This window comes from Barbus barbus, assembly GCF_936440315.1.
Source record: "Barbus barbus genome assembly, chromosome: 21".
NCBI classification, from domain to species: domain Eukaryota; kingdom Metazoa; phylum Chordata; class Actinopteri; order Cypriniformes; family Cyprinidae; genus Barbus; species Barbus barbus.
In genome coordinates this window covers 28,955,038-28,981,838 of record NC_136749.1, presented here as the reverse complement: position 1 = coordinate 28,981,838, position 26,801 = coordinate 28,955,038, and the positions used below count along the sequence as shown (strand labels likewise).

General features: G+C 36.9%; 1 protein-coding gene across 2 annotated transcripts in view; it reads right to left on the bottom strand.

The window, feature by feature from the left end:
• LOC306887709 (mannosyl-oligosaccharide 1,2-alpha-mannosidase IA-like) overlaps window positions 1-26,468 on the bottom strand; it is a 215,316-nt gene extending 188,848 nt beyond the window's left edge. For both annotated transcript variants that reach the window (XM_079445677.1, XM_079445676.1), the window contains exon 1: window positions 24,450-26,468. In XM_079445677.1, the coding sequence (XP_079301803.1) occupies window positions 24,450-25,001 (552 nt within the window). In that variant the 5' untranslated portion in view covers window positions 25,002-26,468. The remainder of the gene's footprint in view (window positions 1-24,449) is intronic.
• Between the last annotated feature and the right edge of the window lie 333 nt (window positions 26,469-26,801).

Here is a 26,801-nt window from a genome sequence, read left to right as displayed (position 1 = left end):
TTTTATCATTAAATACAAATAATAAATGTGGTTTTGATGTGTTGTGACAGATCGTTGTAGTGTCTCAGTTAAAGCAGCACATGAACTGATCATCTCTTCCTCTTTACTACTAGTTACAGCACAAAATAAACATGAATGAACAAAAGATACACTGAAAGAAACAATACAGTGTATGGAAATGTACCACGTCTCATGCAAATGTTCAGGCAGTGTTTCAACTGTGGAAAGATTGTAAACAATATTTGTAAGATAGGTACTGGCATTAAAATTATAGTATTTTATAAAATGAAAATTTTACAAACCGATTGTGTAAAATGTACTTTCAAACAAAGTAAACAAGTACTTGAGAATTTCTAATTAAAGTCACAAAGAACTGTGTGAAGCCTTTTTTCAAGCAGACCCTACTCCAAATTGTGTTTGCATATTATACAAAGAATGCGAAAATTTGACATTATTTATAATAATAAAAACACAAATTGACATTTGTTTAAAATGTCTAACCTGGAAAGTTTTTCAGTTTCAAATCGGTGCATTGCTATCAAAAACATCTAAAGAAAGACTGTATATTAATATATATTGTATGCATGCAATTGAGCATTGCAATTGTGCAAATATAAAATTATGCATACACTGGGGTTAATGCTATAGCGTGAGCTTATAAGTAAGTTTTAAGTGTCTAGCCTCTAGTTTTTAGAAGATTTCAGCAGAAAATCGTCAAGGTCAAGCCCATCTGAACTGCTGCAGAATCCAGTCTAATGAAAACCAACCTGACTGTAAACACACAATCTGTCTGATCTGTGATCTCTCTCTGAACTGGCCCGTTTCCACTGATTGTGAGGCAAATGACCGTTATCACATAACCTGCCCACAGACAAGCATTTTTGAGTCTAACATCATTCTAGAGCTGCACTGCATGCATTGAAGTGCAGACAGATTTGGTTATTATAATGCAATCCTTGCTTGGTTTTGCTTTTTGAGTTGTTTTTGTTCTGAAGGCTGTACGTGGTGAGGTGAACAACTTAACATCAGTTTTGAATATAAAATATCACCTTATCCGTTTTAACATAGCACAGATTTTCTACTGATACAGGGAATGCATGAGAAATATTAGGTTCAGCTAATACACTTCTGCTAATGGTTAAAAAAAAAAAAAAAAAACACAAAAATCACTCAGGAATTTAAATAAGACCGGTATTAGTATTAAAATTGTAGTAATTTTAAGCATTTAAGAAAAATTATACTAAGTGCGAGTAAAACGTACTTCGAAACAAAGTAAACTTTACTGGGAATTTCTAATTAAACTCACCAAGAAGTGAAAATATGCTGAGTGAAAATTGTTTCCTGGATCTTTTTAGAAGTAAATCCCATTCCAAATGTGCATGTCAACTGAAAACGCAAATAAAATAGGCGTAATTTGATGCCATTTTATATTAAAAATACAAAAACTAAACATTTTCAATTTTGAAACTTCCATAAAAATCTGGTGAAATTTATCTGTTAGCGTCACCATTCATCTCAATGGTAATATCAGTGATCTTTTTTTTAAGTATATTTAGTAGTGTTCACTTTTCTGAACAATCATTCTTGAGCGTTATGATTTCATGAGTATCATTCGACAGTACTGTAGTGGTCGTCTCATTTATCAAGGTCTGTTGTTTATTAAAAAGAACCGTATTAATCAAACCGCCCAAAACGGCTTGTGCATCAGCAGTTTAACGTTATGCTGTGTGCACAGATCTGTGCAAAGCTTTAGGGGACCGTTACTGCAACAACATCCAGACACTTAACCAGCTTTATGAGATTTTTGTTGTGGATTTGTGCGAGTCATCAAAAAACATCTGGCTTTGGGTCTAGATTTCAGGGATATTTGAAGTGCTGCATTCACTGAAGCAGAGAGATGAGGAGAAATAATTATAAAATGCAATAAACACCTGCGAAAGCATTAATGTGGAACTTTGCATCCACCAATATAACAAATGAGCAATGCATAATAGTTTATTCTGATTTTTTTGCATGCATTCAAACAGGGGTTTATGGCCAGAATGCTACAGTGTGAACAGGCTTAATGCTTCAAGTCAGAAGTCTGACTATACGCGACTATCTGGGGGCAAACTGGCTCTTTTTGAGAGCTGACTTAATCTACTCTTCTTGCATTAATTATTCATTGGGTGTGTGAGTGAATGGAGAGCAATCCTGTCCTCCTGCCGGCTCAGATGAGATGCCGTCTCGCTCTCCGGCCCTGAATAGCAATGCAGTCTGTATCTGTCTCCCGCTGCATGCTCGGCTAAACTTACAGACTGTGACGATACTCTTAAACCGTATTGAGTCTTGCTGAAAAAATACAGTCAGATTCACTGCTAAAGGAATATTCCAGGTTGAATACAACTTGAACTGTCAATTACTACCAGCGCTGGGTAGTAACTACATGATTACATGTAATCTGGATTACATAATTAGTTTCCAAAAATTAAAGTACTTGTAATTAGAGTACACTTTATTTTAAAATACTCATAATCAGATTACAGTTACTTTTTATGGATTATATGATTACATATTCAAACACCGGCAGTCAATTATTCATAATCTTTGCTTTTTTATAACAATATAGTATATTTATTGGTAAGTTTAAAACCAGTTTGATTAAAAAATAACCTAAAAGTAATCTAAAAAGTAGTGAGAATACATTACCTAAAATGAGCCACCTCGATTACTAATTACTGCAGTCTTTCAGTTTATAAAGATAGAGTGTTGGTTTCACAAAACCTGTATTTTTGTCATGTTGCAATTTCTTATATGCATAAAGAAGCATATTAAGATATGTTGCATTGTTTGCACAGTTCACAACAAATCGAGCACATTTCCAACTTGCTTATTATTGCGTCGCATTAATATTTTCTATTCAAAAACAATGTTAAGTTGTTCTCCACATGGAGACTGTTTTTAACAAAGTTGATTTTGCCAAACTACATGGAAACCAATGGGGCTGATTTGACCCCAAACACCATCATAAACACAAAGTTTGCACAGCCTTTCCACAACGCATCTGTGTCAAAAGTTGTGTGACCCTAAATGAGAAAAAGACCCGAAATTTCAAGCAGTTTCAAAATCCGATGTGGGCCATTTGACCCCAGCTTAAACTGAAGATCTATTTTATACACACAGCAGTATCTAGGATAGGTGCATCTTAAAATAAACAATCTCAATTACTGCTGCAAAGAACAACTAAGATATAACAGCAAATCACGCATGCTGAGGTACTGCCGTATGCTTATGTAAGGATGATTTATTCAGAGGAAGGAGAACACAAAGCTGCACATCTACTGTACGACACTGCTTCCCTGGAGAAACCAGACATTTCTTTGTTTATCATCCCATTAGGAGAAACAGAGGGTCTCCTGAGACACCGATGAGCCAAACAGTTGGAACAGACCCTCTGAGGTTCAGTACAGAGACTCCTCACACCTGTAGGCCCCGGAGGGCCCTTAAATAGAAATGTAGTTGTACATGAGCGTCTGATGAAAGGCGGGAGTGGGAAATACACCAGACTGGTGTGCAGAGATACAGTATGAACGACACCATTTATCAGCTCTAAACACTAAAAAAATAAACCGTAAAATTGAGGCCGTGCAGGATCTCACTGCAATTTAAAGCGGTTGTTCAGGCGCAATAAAACAACTAAAGGACCCCTATTATACTTTTTTGATTTGACCTTTTCTTTGGTGTGCAATAGAGCTGTCTGAATTGAGTTTATTACAATTCAGTTTTTTCCCCTTTTTGTTTCCGCCATAGGCTAAAAAATAAAGGTAATTGTGACTTCTCACAATTAAGACTTTTCCCCTCACAATTCTATATTTCACAATTCTGTGTTTGTATCTCAATTTTCTTTATATGTTGCCATTATATTTATTTTGTTTATACAGTGCATCACAATTCTGTTTATATCCTGCAATGCTCTTTATTTCGGTTTATGTCAAGTTATGTTTATACATCACAATTCTATTTGTTTTTTTGCAATTGTGTTTATACATAATTCTGTTTAAATCTTGCAATTGTGTTTATACGTTGCAATTCTATTTATTTCCGTTTATACATCAATTCTGTTTATACCTCGCAATTCTCTGTCACAATTCTATTTCTGTGTTTGTGTTACAATTCTGTTTGTATCTCAATTCTGTTTATACATAATTCTATTTTTGTTTGTCGCAATTATGTGCTTGTATATCACAATTGTGTTTGTCAGTTCTATTTATTTGTGTTTATACATCACAATTCTGTTTATATCTTGCAAGTATATTTATTTTCTGTTTATACGTTACAATTGTTATATCTTACAATTATTTATACGTCGCAATTCTATACATTTCTGTTTGTCACAATTGTGTTTATACGTTACAATTGTGTTTATATCTCGCAATTATGTTTATACATCACAATTCTATTTTTTTGTTTATATGTTGCAATTGTTTATATCTCAATTCTGTTTATATGTCACAATTCTATTTTTGTTTATGCGTCGTAACACTGTGCTTCAGTGGGGATTTCTTTAAGACTGCAAGGGAAGCTCGGCTTCCCCTATAATGTGAAAAAAAATTAATGGTCAAATATGTACTATTGTGTTAACATTTTATTGACTAAAAATGTGTTAGAACACGTTCATCTCGAAGACGAGTCAGTTCAGAATCAGCTACATATAGCAGGTGACTCGATTTCCTTCTCATATATTCCCGTAGCATCAGTGTATTTCCCTGTTGAAGCCTAGCGTCCATTGACTTCAATGGGGCTGCTTTCAACAGTTTTCTTCAGTGCTTCGAAACTAGACGGTCATTGGATAAATGCTGCGATTATGTCCCGCCCCCGGATGCTCAGCGTCTCTGGGGGTGAACGGAGGAGTGGGCTGGACTCCGGGCTTCTGAGTGATGATTGGAGGTGGGTCTGTCGAAAGACTGCATCTCCTTTTGATTGACACCGATTTTGTACTAGAAAAAGTCGCTGACGCTGAAGCTATTCGAGCTCAGTCCCATAGCGGGTTTTACAAGTGTAGTCGAAAGACAAACTGCTGCAACCTATTTCTTGGTATTTGCTTGGCAAAAATTGCTAGCCAATTTTCATCATACATGTCACAATTATACACCACATTCCTCATTTCAGTTTAACCTAATTCCCACATTTCCTCCGTCAAGTTTAATATATTTTTTTTAGATCGTTTGTTCATTGATTCATTCATACAGTAGGCTAGCGTCGTAGGGGTGAACTAGCCAGCTAGCAAACTGCACACGATGGCAGAGAGTGCTAATATTGTCGAAAATTAGCTTCCCCTCTTTGAAAGACCAGCAGCGGCCACTGCTGTGCTTATATCTCCCAATTCTGTTTATGTCACAATTGTATTTATTTCTGTGTTTATACATCACAATCCTCTTTATATCTTGCAATTCTGTTTACGTCACAATTCTATTTATTTCTGTTTATCCATCACAATTCTGTTTATACGTCACAAATGGGTTTATAACTTGCAATTCTGTTTATACATAATTCTGCATTTATATCTTGCAACTATTCTGTGTTTATATCTAACAGTATAAAAAGCAATTATTCACATTCTGAATCTTTAAAAAAAAATCACTGTTAAATGTTTTAATGTATGATTCTCTATGAATTTTCCCATTACAAAAAAATAAAAAGAAAAAGAAAAACAGACTTTTCTTGTTGAATATCCTGTTTCTGGTTTAAATATATCAGATGGAAAAAGCTGTTTTGTGTTGACTTTATTAGGTCAGCAGCTTTTGCTTGTGAGAAAATGGAAAGGAGTGAACAGGAAACACTTTCATATTCAATCTGACACAAACCAACTTCAACGTTTCTGCCATTTTGCCCAAGATATATTGACTAATGAAAAGATAAGGTCCAGTTCAGAGCAGAGGGGTTTCTGGGTTTTGCTTCTGCACGAGCGCGACCACGCCTGCAAAACAACTTCCTGTTTCTGGGTTTCTCTGAAACCACACCACATAAACACAGAGAGGGCGGATCACTTCCGGACACAGCCGTTACACCCACCGCTCGAGCAAACCGTTTTACACTGTTTGTGCTATGTGACTGGCACGCATGTATGAGAAGTCATGGTCGCATAAAAGCAAACAGCTAAACCATCAGGAGCTAGCTTAACTTCTTTAACATTAAAAAGTATTGCTAAAAATGCTAATAAAAATAAATATTTAAATAATATAAAGTACATAAATGTGTGTGCATATTAAGTGCAAACAAATGGCATGAAGCCTTTAAATATTGAACAATTAAATTTTTAGAAGTTTTAGAAGTAAACCATAAAAAGTTATAAATATTACTATATTTAGTAAAATATTTTGGCAAAATATTCAGAGTTTAGCCTGACCATATAGTCAAGTTATTAATAAAAATAAAAATGAATCAATAATACTGGTATATTTCTTAGTAAAATATTCTCATAAAATATTTAAGTTTAAGTAATAAACTGTATATTCAAAAAAAAAAAAAAAAAAGTATTTCTCCGCTCAATGTCAAATCCACCCTTTCAACCTGCAGGTCTATTTGCACAACATACTTTCACATACATCATTAACATGAGTATAACCATGAGTACTAGCAGCGGTTTACCAATGTAACTAGGTATATCCTGAAGAGAACAAAACCACTAAAGATGTGAAGAACGCAAATCGCTCTCTGAAGGTAATTTACTTGAAGCAGCAATGAGACGTGCATTATAGTGCATTATGCAAATGGACCATCATCAGTAACGGTTGACTTCTGCGAGAGAGAACAGGCGGCATTCATGCCGCTTGTGACGGAGTTCAGACCAGACCGGCTTTACAAGTGGACTCATGTGCGCTTCACTGGTCCAAAACAGAGCTCAGAAAGCTGCTTTCAACCAAACCAAACTCTGACGTCAAACCAAGCTCATGCAAAAACACCCTAATATGCTTAAAGTTAGCCTGAAGAATATGAAGCAGCAGTGGAAATAGGAATCTAAATAGAGCACATTAGTGTAAGCATAAAGGTTTAAAGTGCACAAAATTGATTTAAAAATAAGAATATTGCCTTTGTGATACAGTAAACTTTAATTTAAAAATAAAAATGGTACTGTATACACACACTTACTGGGCCAGATTAACTAACAGCCAGTTTAAACCGTCTTTTGGCATTAAAATAGTACTGCCAGGATTTACAAAAGACGCTGAGAGAAGAATTAGCGCTGAAAAGGCATGGACAGTTATTTTTGCGCGTGACCTTATTGAATATGCATCTGTAGGAGTTAACCTCTCAGACGCGAAATTGTATGCATGTACGTATGTAGGGCTGGGCGATAATTCGATAACGATAATTATCATGATATTTTTTGTTATATTTGTTTATCCGCTCGAATCAAAGTTCAAACTGCCGCGCGGCGCAAACTCACTAGAGCTGAAGCGTTTACTCAGTCACGCGAGCACTAAACAGCTCTGTGAGATCCAGTGTGAAGCACTTCAATTCAGCGATGAACACAAATGACTCCGTGATTTAAACTAGTTTATACCCAAACAGGAGAAACACTGTGTGCAACGAGACAGTCAGAAGGCTTTTCAATCTACACGTCGCCATCATTTACCATGGATTTACTGTAGTAACACTCACTGTGGGATATTCACATTGAATTTTATTACAGGAGTAATGGTATATAATTATAGTGTATGTATTTGTGATTAAGCTATAGCATGTGTGCATGTTTTTAGACTACTGTTTTTCATACAAATAGGCAACCTAAAAACCATATAGTTATATTTTTACCATGCTATTGAGGTGCTATGTGTGTGGTTTTAATTGTGTTTATCATGATTTAAATGTATGCTACTATGGGAGATCATATGCTTAAAAAAAAAATAAAAAATAAAAAATTGAACCATATAAAACTGAGGTTGGTACAATTTTTACAGATGTTACTGATTTTAAAAAGGAGCAAATATTTACCTCTGCATCCTAACTCAAGCTACTATCAAATGTGCCTTTCTAAGAGACAAAAAAGTGATATTATTAATATTAATATTATCAGGCAATCCAAACCTGTTTCTTGATTTGAAACAATATCACTCAATAAGTGAAGTGACATTCAGCCAAGTATGGCCCATACTCGGAATTCGTGCTCTGCATTTAACCCATCCAACGTGCACACACACACAGCAGAGAACACACACACACACACACACACCGTGAACACACACCCGGAGCAGTTGACAGCCATTTATGCTGCAGCGCCCGGGGAGCAGTTGGGGGTTCGGTGCCTTGCTCAAGGGCACCTCAGTCGTGGTATTGAGGGTGGAGAGAGCGCTGGACATTCACTCCCCCCACCTACAATCCATGCCGGCCCGAGACTCGAACCCACAACCTTCGGATTACAAGTCCGACTCTCTAACCATTAGGCCACGACTTCCCTCTGCTAGGCCACGACTTCCCCAATAGAACATGCAGAAACTAAGAAGTTAATTTTTCTATTTAGATATTTATTTTGTTACGGAAAATTTGCAAATTGAGCAAATTTCTGGAATTAAAGAATTAAAATTATTGCATTAAACTTGAAAGAAATAAAGATTTGTCATTTATCGTGATTATCGATATCGACTGATATGAAAAAAATTATCATCCAGCCCTGTATGTATGTATATTTATTTATATTTGTGTGTGCATATGTATATGTAAATAAATAAATAAATAAATAAATAAATATACATACATATACACGTGTACACATACACATTATGTGGTGCCGGGCTCGAAAAAAGTGAAGCGAACAAGGAGAGAGCGAGTGTGTCTGAGAGAGAGAGAGAGAGATGTATACTCATATGTGATAAAGGTACAGTGAACCAGTGTTGCCAGGGTCGCGGTTTTCCCGCACAATTGGGCTATTTTGAAAATACAGTCGCGGGAAAAATTACAGAGTTGCGGTTTTTTGGGCTACTTTTATAATGTACCGCGGCCGCAAGTGTATATACACGTGATCGCAAAAGTAAGTTATTACAAACACTCGATGGTGGTTTAAAGTGAGTTCTGAGTAAAAGTGCACTATTAAATCTCATAAATTGTCTTATGTAGCATGATGCTAATGTTAGCTCTAATGCACCTGCAGAACAGGTCCAATTCTTCTTCATAATGCATTTTATCATAATACTTCATGTAAGGTCGCAAGAAAATGTTTTGTTGTATTTATTTAGAAATACTTTTGATAATAGTTGGGTAAATGTGTACTGGGATTGAAGCGATGTGGCTTGGTAAACGTTTTATTGACAGCATAAAGGCTGATAATGGCTGAATTAAAACAAAACAATAAGGAATATGTCTCATTCCTGGCGGAGGTGTGAAACGGTCTGTTTCCTTAAACTAGTTTGTCATGCATTCCTTTATTTCAACACATTTACAGGTAAATCCTAGTATTTTAAATTTGCGATTAATCGTGATTAATCACAGTTCAGGACAGTGATTAATGCGATTACATTTTTTAATTGATTGACAGCACATATATACACACATATACATATACACATACACATATACTGTTTTAAAGTTAAATAGTTTGCTAACTTAAAAAAAATGTATATACATACATATATACACATAGGCTACATATATATACACACACACTTCTTTAAAAACCGTAAGTAGGCCTATATAAAGGAATATAAAGTATACCGTATGATAAATTAATAATAGAAACGATTACAGTAAAATATTGTACTAAACTTTGAAAAATAAAAAATAAAACGAAAATAACAAGCATTTAGTTTTATTTATATAGATGCTGCGTCATAACATTTAATGGCAAGTTTGTCAGCAAACACATTTTATTTTCTCTGACATTTAAAAAATGATGCTTCAGTATTTAATCACTCTGTGTTAGAAGAAGTTGAAAACAGACTGATGTACAATCATTAACACGACTGCAATTTATTTGCTCTTCGCTTCGTTCTGTAAACAAAGTGGGCAGATATTGTCACTCCCACACGAGCTAAACAGAAAAAATGATTCAAGTCCTTTGGGCTGTAATGATTTGTGTGTACCGCGGTTTCATTAACGGCCTAATTGTGTTGGTAATGAACAAAACACCCTTCCCAAAAGCAGGGCAACGCACTAAACATCCAGTTAATTAAAAACTATTTCTACCAATGTCGCCCCTGTGGAAAAACACTCGCAACGGCTGACTGAACCGAAGACGCCGCTCGCAATCACTGGAACCAGCAGAACATCATCCTGATGAACCGCGTCACGACGGCTGAAACAAGACGCTTCATTTCCAACACTTCTGCATTAAACAGCATTTCTGTGAAATGTGCTACTTGCATGATTTGATTCCTGCTCTGATCTTTATTGAATGAAGAATAACTCGAAAATATAATAAACATACTCTGTGAGGCAGCAAGTCCAATAGAAGAGCTCAAATCAAATCACAAATTCAGATATTTGCATATATTTTCCCACAGTTTATGTTCCCAAACATAATCACAATGATGTTTAGCAAATAGTATTGCGTCATGTATACTCATGAAAGGCATGTCTGGGTCACATTTCATCCCCAAAATAATATTCATCTTATTTTTAATACACCTAAGCCTATTGTTAAAGCAATGAGATGCAATTAAAGCAATGGGATGTTTTGCATTATTGAAATGGGATTAATTAATAATCCTAATAACATGCTTAAATTTTCTTTTGATATTTGGGAGAAAAAAGTCTGTTCTTGATGATTTCATGAGATTCACCAAAACCATAATAAAAAAAACATAACTGACCATCATACTTGTATAAACATCATATAAACTTGAGTTGAATTGATAATGAAAAACGTTTCACAACATGATACGGTACCTACTAAAATAATAATTAATTGTTTGTTAACAGTTTGTGCTTCTCTTTGAACATTGAATGTGAATAAAAAGCAATCAGAGGAATAAATTCAAGCTTTCAACACCATTACACAATAGATTTTGATTCTGACCAATCAGAGCAGAATAAAAGCACCTCAGAGATGAGATGAAGGCCTAAAGCAATACGACTCGTCCTTACTCCATGTTCTGGGTTCAGAACAGCTTGACTACCACAGAGAATTACCTACAACAAGCAAAAACTATGTTTACAGTGATGCACGGAAATGGACGACTTGAGGCAAAACACTGCAGACGGTTACTTACTGAAAACAAATTTACAGAAGGACTGTTTTATCCATTAAGAATTGATTGGTTCATAAAACATGGGAGTTACATACTAAAACAGAGTCAGACTGGATGGATGGAAAAGTCAAATGGATTATCAACATGCATAAATGTTTAAGCATTATAGGCATACTTTAAATGTGTGCTTTTACAATTTTTTACTATTATTTCTTATCACACAGACTTCTGTGGTAACTGTCTGACTGTTAACACATTTTTGCATACTTAATAAAAACAGAGGTACATATCGTACAAAAACAGTTTTTTTTTTTTATCTATAGGGAAGTAGATTACACTCGGACTTCTTGTTTAGACACGTTCTGCCCCTTATCTTCCAGGCCAGCCCGTACCACCCCTTCTGCCCCTTGGCTATCTGACATGCTCCACGAACATCATTCTAAGCGCATTCGTCATTAATAAAATTACAAACCTCACTGCACAATTTTCCACACCACAATCTATCAAACATATCTTACCAGCAAACATACACTCGTTCACATCCTTCTCTCCACTCTCTAAACTCATACTTTCCAGTCATCCTACTACTTGTCCACTTGATCCTATTCCATTTAATCTCCTTCAAGCCATTTCTCCCGCAGTTGTACCTCCACTCACTCACATCGTCAACATCCCTTCACACTGGTGTTTTCCCCTCAGCATTTAGACAGGCTCGTGTAACCCGACTACTTAAGAAATCCACACTTAACCCATCTCTTTTAGGGAACTATAGACCTTCTTCCCTTCAACCTTTCATTGCAAAAACACTTGAACGAGCTGTGTTCAACCAAGTCTCTGCCTTTCTCACACAGAACAACCATCTGGCTTCAGAAGTGGACATTCGACCGAAACTGCCTTGCTCTCTGTTGTTGAAGCCCTAAGACTTGCAACAGCGGTTTCCAAGTCTTCATTACTTATCTTGCAGGATCTGTCCGCTGCTTTTGATACGGTCAACCACCAGATCCTCTCGTCATCCCTATTGGCAAAGGGCATCTCAGGAACCACACTCCAGTGGTTTGAGTCTTACCTCTCAGATAGGTCCTTCAAGATATCTTGAAGAGGTGAGGTATCCAAGTCGCAATATCTAGGTACTGGGGTGCCTCAAGGCTCAGTTCTTGGACCACTTCTCTTCTCTGTATACATGGCATCACTAGGTTCTGTCATTCAGAAACATGGCTTTTCATATAATTGCTATGCTGATTACACTCAACTCTACCTCTCATTCAATCCTGATGATCCGACGATAGCTGCTCGCATCTCAGCTTGTCTAACAGACATTTCTTGCTGCATGAAGGACGATCACCTTCAAGTCAACCTAGCTAAGACAGAACTGCTTGTAGTTTCCGCTAACCCATCACTTCATCACAATTTTACCTTCCAGTTAGGCTCATCTACCATAACTCCAAAAACAGCCAGAAACACTGGAGTTGTGATTGATCAGCTGAATTTCTCAGACCACATTGCTAAAACTGCCCAGTCCTGCAGATTTGCTTGATAAAATATTAGGAAGATCAGGCCCTTTCTTTCAGAACATGCAACACAACTCCTTGTTCAGGCTCTTGTTCTGTCCAGACTTGACTATTGACCATTCAGATCGGCTGAATGGATTCAAAAACGGTAAAACTCAACTGTTTATCTCTAGGGGAGTTGTAAAATGAGCCTATTTCCAAAAAAGTGGAGTGTTCCTTTAAATTAATTTAGCCTAATCGATTTTCTATGGATTCTGTCGACTCAAATCTGCAGACTGGCTCTGATCTTTGGCATCTAGCATCAACTTCTCCAGACTGTAAATCTGTGGAAAATCGGGGCAAAATCATGTAGTGTATTCCAGCCTTAAGAGACTATATATAAGTTTGCATCCATGTAATAAGAGGCTTCATAATGAGCCTAGTTTCTGCGTTCATCCCCATGAATTAAATGTTTTATTGGTTTGTTTTATTTGATTTTTGAATGCGTTACTTAGCTGAACGTGGACTAGTATAGATGTTGTAATGTGCTTAGATGACACTTCACTAGGACTGGGTATCGAGTTCGATACTTTTTAGGCACCGACCGAATTGCCTCGATACCACCGAGTATCGAAAAACGTCTTGTCGTTCGGTACCAAATTTAACGTGGACTAGTATAGATGTTGTAATGTGCTTAGATGACACTTGACTTCACTAATGGGAACAGGGGTGTGCTTAAAGGGTACAAAAATGTACCCATTAAGCATAGCCAGACTTTTTGAATTGAAATGCTTTTGTCATTTAAAATCAAATTTAATATTTTTGTGTGAGAGATTAATATTTTATTTTAGCATAACTTTTTGTAGTGATACCAATATCTTGTGCACTAAAAATGTCTCAATGTAGATTTTGGTGAGCTTAATAGGTACGTTTACCCTAAATGTAAATGTAGATTAAACTTCAGATGGAGCCGAAGACACAATTATTCTTCCACAGTAGTTACATCTTCAGTCGTCATCTATGTGACAGAGAGCGCAGCGCCAAGGGCTACAGCCACACAATTGGACGACAGGACTGAACTACAAATGACAGAACAACACAAAGAAAAGAGAACGCTGCTAATAAACAGACATAGGCCTAAACGGGTAAAAAAAAAAAAAAATCAGTACTTATCAGTCCTGTAGATGGAATAACCTAAAGGAAAGCTAGGCAAAAAAAGTAGTATGACAAAAATCTTCAAAAGCTCTATCCAAAAAGAGTCATTTTACATCATAACACGTAATATTTTTTATTAACATTTTATTATTTACATGCATACACACACACATTTTTTTTTTCCTCCTCTAAATCTCATATCTGTCTGTGTGTGTCCGTCTGTGTGTGTGTGTGTATATACGTGTGAGAGAAAGAGTGTTTTGGAGAAAATGTAACTATTTTTGGAAATCTAAAATCCACTATACATGCAGTACAGAAAAAGCTCTACCAGCTGACACATTTCTACCACAGCATGGTCTATAATGTCAGACCGCCAAAACCTCATCATAACCATAACAATGTCATTGTCTCTTTCTCAAGCATCTGATTTTCTATAATTAGTACGTCCATAATTACACGGGGCCAGTGTGTGGTGGAAAAAAGTAGAGGTTTTCAAGCACCAGTTTGAAAGTTGAAGCGATGTACTGAAGCAGACCGCAAGCTTAGAAGCTAGAATTTGAACTAGAAATCCTCCTAAGTGCGCAGTGGAAAACTCTGGTCCCCAGCAGAGCGTTTGGCTGGGAGCAGAGCCGAGCGTATGCAGAGGTCACATCCACCCGTGTCTGCTTACTGGAATCTGATGCAAAGCAACTCAAATAACAAACGTGGAGCTTTGTGCAGCAAGCAAAACAAACAAATTGCTCCTTTAGAGACTAAACAACTGGTAAATCATTTGCTTTACCTGACCTTGATCCTTCACTTTAACATTGCGTAACCACTGCTGTAGTTTTCCATGCACTAGATAAATCTTCTGCATTTGCATGAATATAATTTTGATAAAATATTAAATCAGTGTTGCATCTCAAAGGGTTTTGCATATTTGAAAAATTGTTGCATTCTGAAAAGGAAAAAAAAAAAATATAGCCTAATATTCACAGAAGCTGAAAGAGGCTCCACAAAATTTCAATGGAGCGACTAGAATTAGATCACAAATTAAAACCAGACATTTGAACGCATTTTCTCCTCAGTTATATTACAGCACATAATCACAGTGATGTTTATTATCGAATTATACTGCAAGTACACTTATGGGCCGTTCACACAGGATGCGTTCCTGCATTCAAAACAGCCAGATGGAGTGTATTAGCATGGAGTAAAACACACCAAGTTCAAAAAGGTTACATGGAAAACCTGGAAACATTAGGGACATCCTGATTTGGGTTTCTCTAGGCCTCGAAACTGTCATAGAAATTATTATAGTAAAAATTTCAAACTTATGTTGTTCAAAAAAGCCTCTTCTGCTCACCAAGGTAGCATTTATTTGATTAAAAACACAGTAAAAAGAGTAATATTTTGAAATATTAAAATAAAAATAAAAACTATTTTCTATGTGAATTTTGTGTCACATTATCTTCAGAAATCATTCTAATATGCTGATTTGCTGATCAACAAACATTTCTGATTATTAGCAATGTTGAAAACAGTTGTGCTACTTCATATGTTTGTGGAAACTATGATTTTTTTTTTCAGGATTATTTAATTTAGTTCAAGAGAACAGCATTTACGTGAAATAGAAATCTTTTGTAACATTGTAAATGTCTTTACTGTCACTTTTGATCAATTAAATGCATCTTTGCTGAATAAAAGTATGGAATGGCAGTGTATTTTTACAGTTATACTTTTGCTTGCAAACCAAATTGGTTCATAAATTGGTCTTCACTAGTGAATTGGTCTGATTTTGCATTACTCAAAAATCCATTTCCAGGAACTATGAACAACTTCAAAGGTCATGGAAAATCATGCCAAAACTGAACTACATTTAGCTTGATACAAGAACTTCAAACAGACAGAAATACACACACACAAAAAATACAGTGCATGCATGCAAAAAAAAAAAAAAAAATGCAGAAGGACTTGAACAACGTGTCCTGTGCAAACAATTAGTGGTCAGACAGTTGGTGGTTGCCCAATTTTAAAGGGACAGTTCACCCAAAAATCCTGTGCAGTGAATGGGTGCCATCAGAATGATAAAAACAACAATAATCCACTGCTCCGGGTGTGTGTTCACAGTGTGTGTGTGCACTTGAACGGGTTAAAGCAGAGCACAAATTCTGAGTATGGGTCACCATACTTGGCCACACGTCACTTCACTTTTACTTTCAATAATCAACCAGTAATCCACACCACTCCAGTCCATCAGTTAACATCTTGTCAAGTCAAAAGCTGCGTATTTGTAAGAAACAAACCCATCAAGGCATTTTTACCTCCAAACAATTGCTTCCAACTAAAATACGAGTCTATAATCCGTAATAACGCTTCATCCAGTGAAAAAAACTATCTCCTGTTGTCGCTCACATCAAAAATCAACCACATATTTGTTTAGAGCTGTTTTGGCTTTATAAACACTGCTTGATCTGTGCAGATTTCTCTCCTGATTCAGAATAGACCACTTTTTCACTGGAGGAAACATTATGGACATGAAAATGCCTTAACGATGAATTTGTTTCTTACAAACATGCAGCTTTTGTCTTCTCCAGATGTTAACTGATGGAATGGAGTGGTGTGGATTATTGTGATGTTTATATCAGCTGTTTGGTCTCTCATTCTGACGGCACCCATTCACTGTAGAGCATCCATGATGCTACATTTCTCCAAATCTGATGAGCAAACAAACTCATCTACATCTTGGATGACCTGAGGGTGAGCACATTCAGGAAAATGTATTTTGGCCTGAACTATTCCTTTAATAAACGACGCTGACTGAACTCTTATTTAACAGAATTGACTAAATATTGACTAATTTTCAGCTCATTCATCAGCCTGTGTGATACATCAGTCAGTTACTGTGGCAACCGAATTTAGCCTATATATGTAACCAAGCAGTAATCGCATTAAGTTGAGTTTGCCCATATTGAGAAAGGCAAATCTCAGTAGCGCAGGCTCAAACAGAAGAACAGCTGCTGTAATCATGACTCTCGTTTAGCGGCTGCTCTCCATCCCCGTTTCAATAGCCAGAAGCTAATTGCGCTCCCCTGCCCCCTCACCAGTAGCTCCGAGGCCCGCGGCGTCCTCCTCCGCTCCGAGAAATGGAACAGGATCTTGGCTTTCCTGAGAGGAAGAGCTCATCAAAGCGCACGGCTCCTCTCTCTCTCTCAGCCTCGGGCCGAGCTCTGCCAAGCTGCTCCTTGTAACTCTATCCATCTCGCAGAGCAATGAACGCCCATTCAGCATGTCCCAACAGGGGATAAACCCTCCAGTCAGCGCCCCGTGACAAAAGCAGGGAGGCACTGACGAACGAGAGGCCATAGACTCGACAAGCTTCACATACTCGTGGATGCGAACCGCACATTCCTCTAGACTCTGAGCTCAAAAACTCATTTCCAAACTTCAGCGTGTGCCATGAGCATAGCTAAAGCCAACTAGAAAAGATTATAAATGCGTATCATAGTGAAAAGCACAAGATTTAGTTAAATAAAGGTGTGGTTTTTTTGCATTCATATATCATAAGCAAGCATCACCTTTGGCTCAAGCATAACAATGAATATTGATAATGGAATTAATCCTGCAATGTGACTTCATTTTCTTTATGCAAAATATATTCTTAAATCAATAAGCATTGATTTGTTTGAATGATGCAATAAGTATCATGCATAAGTATTAATTTATGATCGATTTATGTAAAATAAGCAGTGATATTAAAATTAATGCCACAATGCAAAAGAAACAATGATCCAAAAAGGGATTTATTTATTTATTTATTTAATTTTACACAAAATGTTGATCTGATGCAAAAAAAAGCAATGATTTGGGCTTGATTTATTAAGTACTGATATTAAATGTAATTCCACAATGCAAAACATCATAATGGTCTTAAAGGCTTTATTTTTTATTCAAAATATGGTTTATCAATCAAAATAAGCATTACTTTATGTCTGATTTAAGGAAAAAAAAGCACCACTGATATTAAAATTGACACCTATGCAAAAACCATAACTGTCCTGAAATAGGTTTCATTTTATGCTAAATATTTTGATATTTATGCAAAATAAGCACTGATTTGCATTTGATTTATGCAAAATAGCTACTCATTTATGTTTTATTTATTAAGCACTAAAATTAAAATTAAGGCACATCAAACATCAAATGGTGCATTGATGCAAAACACCATAATGGTCCTAAAACAGGGTTCGTTTTATTAATGAAAAATATGCTGATATTATTTATGCAAAATAAGCATTGATTTATGTTGGATTCAGGCTAAATGAGCAGTGATATTAAAATTAACACCACAGCATGAAACGTTATAATAGGCTTAATTTTCTTAATGCGTAATCGGTCTTAAATTTTGCATTGAAATGTTTTCTTGAGAAGTTTCCAAAAGGCCATGATGCTTCCAAGAACTAGTCTTAACATCATTTGGGTTTCAAAACTTAGGCTTAGGTTGGTTTCAGATTAGCTCATCCTTGAAAGTCACACAACAGAAAAGAACACTGATTGGTCGCTTCACATGTCAATCAAAGCATCCGATCCAGTCCTAGCAGGAGATTCTGAGGCAAAATAAACTGCAACTTGGATCAGTGAAACTCTAAGGGGAATATTTGACTTTGTTTACATCAAGCATCCTCACTGTTGATGGTTGCGATGGTTCAAGGAGAACATATGTAAAGTCAGTCCTTGTTTTTGAGTCCTTCAAGCCTGAAGCGCACAGCGCTGAACACCTGCTGAAAGCTAATTCAATAATATTGGCCGAACAGATTAACTTTGCTTGACAAATGAGCAAAACTACCATACTTCAGCATGCACTGTTTGGCAAGACTGCTAACAAGATCCAAGCTCATATTTCAAACAGTAATTTGCATTACTTCCATCTGTAGTTTCTCCCAAAAGCTAAGAAAGTGATGGCTTTTGAGAACCACAGCAGTCGAGCAGTGATTCTCCAGGAGAGCTGATCTTCGTCTGCTGGATTATTAATATTTAATGCAACTGTTTATGATGATTAGGTCAGACATGAATATGCATGGCTCTGACAGAAGGCGGCGCAGAGGGAAGCCAGAGGCATCCGTGAGGCAAACACTGTGTAAAAACAGCACAACCTAAATAGTTAATTCAGCATGTGGCTTTAATAGCAACACTGCAAACCCTTCATGAATCACTGAAATGACATGCAAGTAGGTCAGTGCAGGTTAATACACAAAACACATTCAACATGCAATTAACTTCAAATGACGATCCGGGTGATTATTCATCATTTTGAAGTGAAAAAATGGTTTATTTTAATGAACTTCCGTAGTCTCTGAAACAATTTTCTTTATTTGCTGATTCTCAGCTCCTTCCTGACTTACTGTATGTAACACACACTTTTTGACCATCCAATCAATTCCTGATGCAAAAAATAAAGCCCCACCCTAAATAGGTCTTTGAATATCCGTAAAAAAAAAAAATACAAAAAAAAAAAATAGGATTTCTCCTGTTGTGAATAAAAATTGTAAATTGTACATAAATTATTGGAGTGTATTTCAGTTTTCTACTTAATTTCATGTTTAATTCAGTGTTAAATTTACTACCAATTTCTGAGCATAAATTGTTTCTACACCAAATATTTTTCACTGTGAGTTGCGAACATTTCAGCCATAGTTTAGGCAAAATAAGCATTGATGGTAAAATTAACACTACAATGCAAAACATCATAATGGTCCTAAAATAGGCTTAATTGCAAAATATTTTGATATTTATGCAAAATAAGCATTGATTTATGAACAAGCTGCGCAAACCTAGTGTTGATAATAAAAGTTAACGCCACAATGCAAAGCATCACAAGGGTCCTAAAACAGGTACCCTTTTCTTTATGCAAAATACATAATGATTTATGTTTGATTTATGCGATGAGCATAATATGAGCATTGATATTAATGAGCATTGATATTAAAATTCCAGAGTGCAGAACATCATAATGGTCCTACAATAGGCCCTACTTTCGTTATGCAAAATTTATATTACTTACACAGAATATTAAATTATTTCGATTTGATTTATGCAAAATAAGCATTTACGTTTGATTAATGCAAAATGAACATTGATAGTCAAATTTACGTCACAATGCAAAACACTTTAATAGTGAATTTTTTTAAAAGCTTTTTTTTTGCGAACAAAGTTTCAGGTTGACTTCAAAGTCAAACACACCAAGAAAATTTTTTTGTTTTGTTGTCGATTACTTGATTTTCGTTTTAATTTTCCAGAAACCCAGTCCAGTAGTGGCTTTCTAAACACTCCGCAGCGCTGGAACTCATCCAGCGCTTCTGACACTATGAAATATAATATCACAATAGAAAATTCAAAGCAGAATTTTAGCTATAGATAGCCATAAAAAGACATTTCAATACACTCACTGCACACTGAGAACGTACTGTGTTTCTACAGTTACTCATTTCACAAAGTCTGACTTCAGTAAGTTAGAGAAATCAATGATGTCAGCCGGCTGGACCTTAGTCTTGATTGAACTACTGCGAAACCATATGAACCTGAATAAACAGCACTCTGACATTTAAGGAGAAATTCACCTGAAATGAGAACTCAGTCATCATTTTCTCTGCTTCATGTCACACCAAAGCACAATGACTTTTTCTTCCCTCAAACACAACTGATGAAATTCTGAAGAATATCCTAAAATATAACGAAAATGCTGTCAAGCTCCGAAACATCCACAACAAAAAAACCCACCAGAGTGAAAAAATACCAAACACTTTATTTTTTTCCACACTTCTGAGGTCATAAGAGTTTTCTGAGGAACAGACCCAAACTGAAGTCATTATTCACTGATAAACTCAAATCAGATCAGTCTTTAGACACATCGCATTAATGTTGGAAAAGATATTCTTCAAAAATTTCACCTTTTGTGTCCCAGTAAGGAAAGTCACGAGGGTTTAAAGAAATATGAGGCTAAATGACAGAATTTTCATAAATTATTTTCTTATAAAGATTCACTTTATATAAAATGAGACATGGACTTGCCATACACAATACCTATTTCAAACTTTAAATATGACAACTTATTTTGAACAATGCAAAAAAAAAAAAAAAAAAAAGCATATTGTTCTTAAATAAAAAACGTAAGAGAAAATGATTAAAAATAAAATTAAATTAAAAGTATATAATTTATATAAAATAAAATATTTAGGATTTATATACAGTGCCCTCCATAAGTATTGGAACAGTAAAGACAAAATTGCTCTGTTGGCTGTGGAGTCAAGACATTTACAAATATGATTAAAATATGAATATAAGACAAAACTACAGAATGTCACATTTTATTATTAGCCGTTTCAACACATAGATGTTTTACCAAATAAAAAGAACAGCACTTTTAGAGTTCATCCCCCTATCTGATGTGAGCATAAGTATTGGGACAGTTGAACATAAGGCAGATATAAAAGATTAAAAGCTATTATTTAGTTGCAGATCCCTTGCACACAATCACAGCAGTGAGTCTGTGACCCATAGACATCACCAGACTCTTGGTCTCATCCTTTGAAATGCTTTTCCCAGCCTTTAATGCAGCCAATCCCCAATTGTTGCTTGTTTTGGGGAGTTTCTGCCTTTACTCTCCTCTTCAGCTGCTGAAATTCATGTTCAATCAGATTTAAATCTGGAGATTGACTTGGGCAATCTAAGACTTTCCATTTCTTTGCTCTTATAAATTCCTTGACTGAACTGCAGGGTGTTTTGGGTCATTGTCCTGATGCAATATGAAGCACTTCCCAATGAATCTGGTGGCATTTTCTTGAATATTGGTAGGCAAGATGGTTTTGTACCCTTCCAAATTCATTCTGCTACTGTCATCATACATTAAGTCATCAGTAAAGTTGAGAAGGCCTGTTCCAGAGACAGCCATGCATGCCCATGCCATGACACCACCTCCACCATGCTTTACAGATGAGGCTGTATGCTTGGGATCATTGCAGTTCCCTTTTTTTCTCCACATTTTTGCTTTCCCATCACTTAGATAAAGGTTCATCTTTGTCTCATCGGTCCATAAACACAGTTCCAAAACTCTTCTGTCTCACCTTTGTGCTTTTTTGCAAACTCTAATCTGGTCTTTCTATTTTTGGTGCTGGTCAGAGGTTTGCATCTTGCTGTGTAGCATCTGTAATTCTGTGTCAAAGTCTCCTGAGGACAGTAGATTGTCAGAGCATCATCCCAGCTTTCTGGAAGCTGTTGGTGATTTTACAGACATGTCTTTTAGGGTTCATTTTCACAGCTTTTATGATTTGTCTGTCATCAACTACTGTTGTTTTCTCAGCCGATCAGGTTGTTGTTGATGGTTTCCAAACTCTTGATTTCTCCATGCCCTTTGTTTTTGCTAGAGCTCTAACTGAATTCCTCTTTTCTTTTAGCATCCAAATCGCTTGCTTTTCTCTCAAAGTCAGCTCCCTCATCTTCATCCTGGTTTGTGTGTGTCATCATCGAATGCAAGATTGAGAATGCAGAAGTAATGGATATAACTGATACGAGACATTCCCTGCTTTTAATATCTGAAGAATTAATGCAACAGGACACAGCTGATCACTTAGAAAGACCTGAGAGGCAACTGCTCCAATACTTATGATCACATCAGATAGAGATGAAACTCTAAAAGTGCTGAACTTCTTAGCTGGTAAAACATCTATGTGTTGAATCACCCAATAATAAAATGTGACATTCTGTAGTTTTGTCTCATAATCATCTTTTAAATCATATTTGTAAAGGTCTTGACTCCACAGCCAACAGAGCAATTTTGACTTTACTGTTCCAATACTTCTGGAGGGCACTGTACTTTTCAAAATTATTTGTGCCAAAAATTATTTTAATTATTTTAAAAATTCTCTTCAAGAACACGTTCTGAGGAATCATTCATATCTGGAGCACAAACTGTGTGGCATGCTCAAGTTCAAAGCTTGACATCAAACATCAGCAATAATAGTAATAATAATAACAGCACTGTTTAGTATAAAAATAAAACAAGCACTTTAACAGCACTAAAGCACAACGCTCAAAACAAAAAGATGCAAAGCAGCAATAAAACTCATGTTTCGGTAATAAACAAAGTGTGTTGGGTGTGCATTTTTAGCTTTCTCATCCCCATGTGAGAGCGAAACTCATTCTGACACAAGAGCTTTCAGTAGCACAGAAAAATAGCTCTAATGATCACCCGTTCACCTCAAGACAGCAAACCTTCAGCGGCACAGTCAATGCCTGCATTACACATATAAAAGCAAGCAGACCAAACATGACTTTTATCTGGATTCTACCCAGCAGCTTCAAAAACTGCCACAGACATACCCTTATTCTAGCTTATGGTAAGGAACCAAAAGTACAAGTTGTCACATGTGCTTTCTTAGATCTTTGTTGGCAAGTGGTTTGAAATAGTTTTGCATTTCATAATCATTTCACTCTTTCAGTCTTCGTTCAAAGCCTATAATATGCAAGAACAATAGTGTGACAACATGCCCCGCTACAGGGCTCAATGTGTTAAAATCAATTTTCTCTGTGCAATAACTGTAGTAATGTTCTGTTTTTTTTGTAGCCAAGACTCTACAGTTCACACAGACTGATGTTCACCGGAGTAAAAGTGACAACTAGCCCCAACTCCAGTATAAATTTAGCTTAAAAGCACTGGCATCTTCATATCAGTTCACCTCAATATCAAGGCAATTTAGTACTAATTCAACATTCAGCAAACACTTCTCAAGTGACACTTATTACAGGTACAATCCCACTGGAGTAACTCATCTTACAGGTTTCAAAACTACAGCCTTTAAGCCTACACAAGAATACACAGAATATTAAATATAAATACAAAACAAAAAGTTGAAATTCTGAAATTAAAAGTCACTATGACATAAAGGCCCGGTTTCACAGACAGGGCTTTGACTAAACCAGGATTACATCATAGTTCAATTAAGACATTTAAACTATTTTTATAAACGTGCTTAGAAAAAAAACATTACCGGTGTGCATCTATATAGAGACAAAACAAAGGCACTTATATGTTTTAAGATCAGTCAGTGCAAGTTTCTTTCAGTTGAAACAGCTCAGACTTACATTTTAGTCTAGGCTTAAGACTTGTCTGTGAAACTGGGGGGAAAGGTGTCATTTTCCGTCAATTTCAAATTTTGTCATATTTATGGATTAGCATTGTCTGATTTTGACTTTTTATGCCATAATCATGATTTAGCATGTCAATTTATAAAAATTTTGACATTTTATTTCATACTAATAGATGACTTACAATGTGATCATTTATAACTGTGTGATAATTCCAACATTTTTTCTCTAATAATTATGGCATGACAATTTCAACTTCTTATCTCAGTAATCACACTTATCATTGTTTTGCCTTTTTGTGTCAATTAATAACCTTTAATATCAGAACTCCGACTTAAATCCCATAATTATGATGTTTTTATCAAATATCTATTTTTTTTACTTTTGTGATCATTTCGAATTTTTATCTCAAATTATGACACAGTATGTCATGATTGCGACGTTTATACCATAAATATGACTTGGCACATAATTTACCAAGCTAATGTGGCAGAAATGGGCTTCCATTGACAGCAGGTCATCTCACCTCTTTGACTTTCTCCCTTCGCTGAAGCGTCTCGGAATCCGATGGCGTTCCCTGGTTTTTTCCCAAAGCTGGTTTGAGCAGACACTTTTTAAACGCCTCATAGCTGTAAGGGCTCCTGCGTTCCCCGTTATGAGCGGGCGAGGTGACCCGCTCGTCTCTGGGCTCCGGTTCCTGCGCCCTTGCCGGACTCCACTCGTCCTGCGCTCTACTCCCAACAGATCTCTCCACGGTTCTCGCTCCATGGGTGACCGAGGGCTTACGGCTCACTTTGAGCTTGACATTCGCCCCCTCGCCCCCTTTTAAACCCGCCCGCTGATGCTCTGGATCCCCGGGCACCTTTTTGGAAAGCTCATTGTCGGAGCCCACGGTCACCGCGGGATTCTCGTTCTTGGAGAGGAAGATGCGCTTGAGGCGCACGGAGTCGGGTAGAAAGAAAAGTGCCCCGAAGCACAGAGTAACCAACCCCGACAGGAACAGCAGAAAGACGAATTTCTGAGACAGACGAAGCCCCATGCCCGATGCTGAGACACCGGGTAACTTTCGGAACACCATTTAAACTCTCCTTTTAGACGTGACGCACGACGATACACACCTAAACTTGGTTAGAAAGCGCAAGCAACGCGGCTGCCGTGCAAACTGAACTCTCTCCTGGTCGAAGTGCCTAAATCTTCCTGAATCGATCTATTTAAGAGACCACAGGTGGCGTCAACACATTTGCACGCAACAACAGCGTCATTGCGCGCTCACTGCTTCAAAACCAGCTTCCTTTAGTTTCAGAGCAGTCATGCAACATCTCATCTGGGAGACCGAAATGAGACTTTAAGTTCTTAAATGCCAGAGCAACGAAATGTTAAGCGCAGCTAAAACAATCTAAAACACAATTGAAACTATATGGACTTAAATGTACTCTATCAAGTTAAAGCAGGATTTAAGTAGCATATAATAATATGCACAGCCAAAAGACATTGCTTGCTTTTGGGGCGTTTAATATGCATTAATGTAAAGTGCCTGCAAACACTGCTTTATGAAAATGGCAATGATGCTCAACTGATAGACGAAATTATGCGTTTAAAAACATTAATGCACTTTTAAAAAGTTAAAGCAGCATTTGTGAAATCTGTATTAGTATGCACAGCCAACATGTGTCAGTGATGCATATTAAACACCTTATTAGGCGAGCAAATGCCTGCAAACACACTGAAGATGATGATGACGCTTTATGAACTTAAAGCAGCATTCAAGTGGCTAATAATGTAATGCATGCATCACACATCAGTCGCAATACATGCTACGTCCTTACAAACATACAGATTTCTGAAAACTAGCAACTAGAAGTCTAAACTGAAGCTTTATGAACGCAAATGTACTGAAAGCGTCACATTCATGCATATTAAAATGCCTCAAAAGGCAAGCGTCAAACTGAAACTGCTTTCTAATGATGCTGCTGCTGAAGACTCATGGCCAAACAGAGCAACACTGAAGTTTAGTGAAGGAAATAGGTCACATCTCAGCCAAAAATCTCCAAAACTGCAACATCATGGGTTATTTCACAACATCTATGCGCGTTTGGCACGGTGCACACTACTCCAGGACACCAGAGCTGCAAAAATACATCCAGAGATAAAATCAAGAGTGTCAGCGAAGCGACGAGACGCCGAAATTCGGTCCAAGTGTTTGTAAAAACTGTTGGTTTCCTCTGTTTAAGCGCCGTGCATGCTCAAAACTCTCCTGTGCTCCGAAAGTCTACGTCCAATGCGCGAAGAAAGATGTTTGTGCTCGTAAAACGTGATCGACAGATGGATGGATCAATCTTCGCAAATGCAACCTAAAGAAAACACGCCGTATCCTCTACCCATTACTGCGCGTTCTCTTCCGCGCTCGCCTGCTTTATCGCCAGAGAAGAACGGAAGAAAATATACGCCGATCGCCGTGGTGTAAACGCATTGATATGAAGCCGTAATGATCCGCAAACAGAAGGAGAAACAGAGCTCTGTGACTCCAGACTATCCTGGGCGGTCTGCTGCAAACGCCTTTGATCAGCAGCAGCGGTGAGCGAGGGGGAGCGAGTCATTAACCAACGCGCCCGACGCGCGCAAGAGTGAGCCGAGACATCCACCGCGTGGCGGCTTTGGGAAGTAAACTTGGAGAACGGGGCTTCTACTCCATTAAATAAGATACATTTGTATTTGCAAAGGGCAAAGTGGCAAGTTTTACCAGGGAAAAAAGTGCACTTCCATAATGTACTTAAAGTGCTCTATTTCCACGCACTAATTTTGTGCTTAATATAGCCCACCAAAAAAGATTCTTTAGTAGCCTATACTTCTTAAGATAAACCTAAGATCATCTAAGCGC